The 1,916-nt window shown below is 64.4% G+C and overlaps 1 protein-coding gene across 1 annotated transcript; it reads right to left on the reverse strand.

Annotated features, from left to right (window-relative positions):
• Positions 1-214: 214 nt before the first annotated feature.
• RBMXL2 (RBMX like 2) lies at positions 215-1,892 on the reverse strand. The gene has a single exon (XM_081798668.1). It carries the CDS (start codon positions 1,650-1,652, stop codon positions 471-473), a length of 1,182 nt encoding a protein of 393 aa, XP_081654794.1. The 5' UTR covers positions 1,653-1,892; the 3' UTR covers positions 215-470.
• Between the last annotated feature and the right edge of the window lie 24 nt (positions 1,893-1,916).

Below are 1,916 nucleotides of genomic sequence, written 5' to 3' on the forward strand. Positions count from 1 at the left end.
AAATCTTAAGAGTAGTATACACCAATTCCCTCCCACTCTTCCCCCAAAAATCTAGTTGGTTTGAATTAACAGAATGATCCGTTTTTCCATTTTTGGTGGGCAGATGTTTGTAAAAGATCTTAGAACTGTTTGTCTCATTTATCATGAAAATTTAGAAGCGAGGAAGCCTTTAGAAGAATTTTTACTTGAAAATATAAGAAGACTAGTACGCAGGTTCAAGTCTTATACTTTTAACATGAGCTTGTTCAAAGAAACGTTAACAATTCCAAAACGCAATTAAACGAGTTAAAAAGTTAAAACTTTTTCCTCCCCAAAGCACAAAAATTATGGAGAGGAAGTTAACAAAAAATTCTTAAAAAGGTGAAAACAACTCTTCCTTGTACTAGTCCTTGGGTAGTTTACCAGAGCACAGACTCTTCTTTCCGTTAGTTTCTTTGAAAACGGAATTTTGGTCCCAAGTCTGTCGGTACTTAGTATCTGCTGCGGCCTCCCCCTCTCTCCGAACGGCTTCCCAGGCGGCCTCCGCCCCTGGGGACCCTGCGGCCAGAGCGGCTGTAAGAATCGCGTGGGGGAGGGCACCCCCTCTCCAAGGACGGGGAGAGCCCGCGGTCGGCTCTGCCTACCCGGTCGCGGCCCCTCGAGTAGCGGTCGCTGCGGCCGCCGCCGTAACTGTCGCGGCCGCCGCCGTACACGTCAGGCGAGCAGCCGCGGTAGTCGTCGTAGCGGCCTCCTCCGCCGTAAGAAGGCGGGGGCCCCCGCGCTGCGGCGGCGCTGCGCGGGTCCCCGTAGCTCTCGAAGGGGTCTCGATAGGAGCCTCCACTCGGATGGTCCGCGTAGTCGCGGTCGCGCCCCCCGTAGCCGTCTCGGTCGCCGTAGCCTCTCGACGGGCAGTCGTCGCGGGCACTGGAGTGGCCGTAATCGCGGTAGGTGTACTCTCGGGGCGAGGGCACAAACTCGCGGGGGTCGCGGGCGCTCGGGTAGTCTCGGCTCCAGTAGCCGTCTCTGGGCGAGTAGCCCTCCTCCCGGGGGCCCAGGTAGGGGTCGCGGCGCGAGGGTGGCGGTTCCCGGCGCGGCGGGCCCGCATAGCCGTCTCGCCCCCGCGCAGGCGGGGCCCGCCCGCGCATTCCCCCGCCGCTGCGAGCGGGGCCCGACGGCGCGGCCCTCTTGGGGGGCGGCCCGGCCCTGCGCGGCGGCGGCCCGCGCTTCATGGGCATAGGGGCCCTGGAGGGCCGCGGGTCGAAATCCCCCGCGTAGCTGCCGTCGTCCGCCGGCCCGCCCCGGGACGGGGGTCGCCGCGGGCCGCCGCCGCCCCCGCGGGTGCCGCGCAGGCCCCTCGGGCGACCGCGGCTGCGGGACGGCGGCGGTGCGCCCCGCCGCCCGCTCTCAAACGCCGGCTTGGTGGCCTGGGCCACCTTGATGGCCTTACCATCCAGGGACTTGCCGTTCATGTCTCTGGCGGCGGCCTTGGCGTCTGCCGGGCTTTCGAAGGTGACGAACGCAAAGCCCCTGGACTTGTTGGTTTCTCGATCTTTCATCAAGAGAACCTCGCTGATGCGGCCATACTTGCCAAACGCGGCCTCTAGGCCTTTCTCATCGGTTTCGGGGTTGAGCCCGCCAATGAAAAGCTTCCCGGGGCGATCCGCCTCAACCATGTCGGCCGGTCGAGGGATCGGTGGCGGGGGGGGAAGGGGGGCGGCGAGGGGACGGCACCCGTCGTGGCCTGGGAGCCCGCTCGCCGACGGCGGCTCCTACCGGTCAGGCAGCGCGTCGTCGCGGAGCCCCGGAACCGCGGTCGGCGCCCCCGCTGCGCAGGCGGAACGCTGGGGTGTGCGCCTTTGGGTCTGGGTGCGCAGCCTGGCCGGGCTCTTTCTAGTCGTGATTGGCTGGTGGTCCCGTGGCGGGGGGGGGGGGGGGGG

The sequence above is a fragment of the Leptonychotes weddellii genome, chromosome 11 (genome assembly GCF_054177405.1).
Source record: "Leptonychotes weddellii isolate Sample4059 chromosome 11, ASM5417740v2, whole genome shotgun sequence".
NCBI classification, from domain to species: Eukaryota; Metazoa; Chordata; class Mammalia; order Carnivora; family Phocidae; genus Leptonychotes; species Leptonychotes weddellii.